Here is a 1,405-nt window from a genome sequence, read left to right as displayed (position 1 = left end):
CAACGATTTTAAAAGGAAAATATAACACAAAACACGTTCATGACTTGGCTTCGAAAACTCCTGTCACCAGCTGGTTTGCCCTTCTATCCACTCTTTCATGTTCTCTCTGCATATATATATATATATATATATATACACATATATATACACTCTGGTTGAATGATTCGTGAATAATGAAATGATTTAGAGTTTAAAAGTCCAAAGAATTTGTGTGCAATTGATCTGTCACTTTCCTTTCCCTTTCTATAAATTCATCCTCTTTACACTATTCTATCATCTTCAACCTCATTACACACTCTCTCTCTCTCTCTCTATCTCTCTCTCTATCTCTTCTAATTCACCAAGATGGGTTCTGCTACAATCTGCCAATTCTTCATGATATTGGCTCTCTTGGCCACTTCATGCATGGCACAAGCTCCCACCGCCACCCCAACGGTCTCACCCACTGCAAGCCCTACGCCAGTGGTTGCACCACCAACTCCCTCCCCTACCCCGGTCCTGGCTCCGGCACCAGCTCCTGCTGCTCCAACTCCAACTCCATCACTATCTCCCATCTCCGGACCTTCTCCAGCGCCTTCATCGCTTGCACCAAGTGCCCTTTCACCTGGTCCTTCTGCCGGTCCTGCACCAGCACCGGGACCCGGAGGACCTGCCGCAGATCTTCCAAGTGGCACTTTTGTAGATGGGTACGTCAACAGAGCTATCATTGCTGGGACTGCAGTCGTGGGATCATTCCTTGCAGTTACATTGATGTGAAGATGATATGGTGAAGGTCTTTGTTACTGATGAGATATATTCTAATTTCTTCTTCGGTTGTTGTAATTTTATCTTGACATCGTGATTGTTTAATTTTCCAATTTTTTTGGGGTTATTTTACTGTATTTTTACATTAAATTTGAGAGATTTATTGGCACAGAATCTTGATTATTTGTATGATATCATGAAAATGAATAAATGAGGTCCTATTCTTTTTTTTTTTGGTGAAAATAAATACTTTGTTTGTAGGGTCGTAAACAAACCGAATGAACATAAACAAATGCTTGTTCATGTTCGTTCGTTTAACTTAACCGAACAAACGAACACGAACAGGAAACAAACGAAAATCTTTGTGTTCGTGTTCGTTTGTTTAGAAATCAGGTGTGTTGTTCGTGTTCGTTTATACATATAGATTCATATAAATACGCATAGCTGGTTATAGGGAAAACGTAGTGAATTTGGAAGAGGAAGAGAGACTATATCTCTTGTCAAGCGAAGAACTAGGAGATTTTTTATGTAGCTGCAATGGAGAGCCAGCGGAACGATGAGGTTTCTACTCGCCCCCGATGAAGGTTTACGCCAATGATCAATTAGCCATTGAAATTCCCGAAACACGTAACAGCAAAACCCACCAGGAGGTGAAACCAAG

The 1,405-nt window shown here is 41.1% G+C and overlaps 1 protein-coding gene across 1 annotated transcript; it reads left to right on the top strand.

Moving 5' to 3' along the window:
- The first annotated feature begins 288 nt into the window (after positions 1 to 288).
- Positions 289 to 973, top strand: LOC112515940 (classical arabinogalactan protein 2-like). The gene has a single exon (XM_025122923.1). The coding sequence runs from the start codon at positions 346 to 348 to the stop codon at positions 754 to 756; it is 411 nt and encodes a 136-aa protein (XP_024978691.1). The 5' UTR covers positions 289 to 345; the 3' UTR covers positions 757 to 973.
- Positions 974 to 1,405: the final 432 nt, after the last annotated feature.

This window comes from Cynara cardunculus, assembly GCF_001531365.2.
Source record: "Cynara cardunculus var. scolymus isolate 2C chromosome LG 7, CcrdV1, whole genome shotgun sequence".
Taxonomy (NCBI): Eukaryota; Viridiplantae; Streptophyta; class Magnoliopsida; order Asterales; family Asteraceae; genus Cynara; species Cynara cardunculus.
This window is presented reverse-complemented; position numbering and strand designations above follow the sequence as displayed.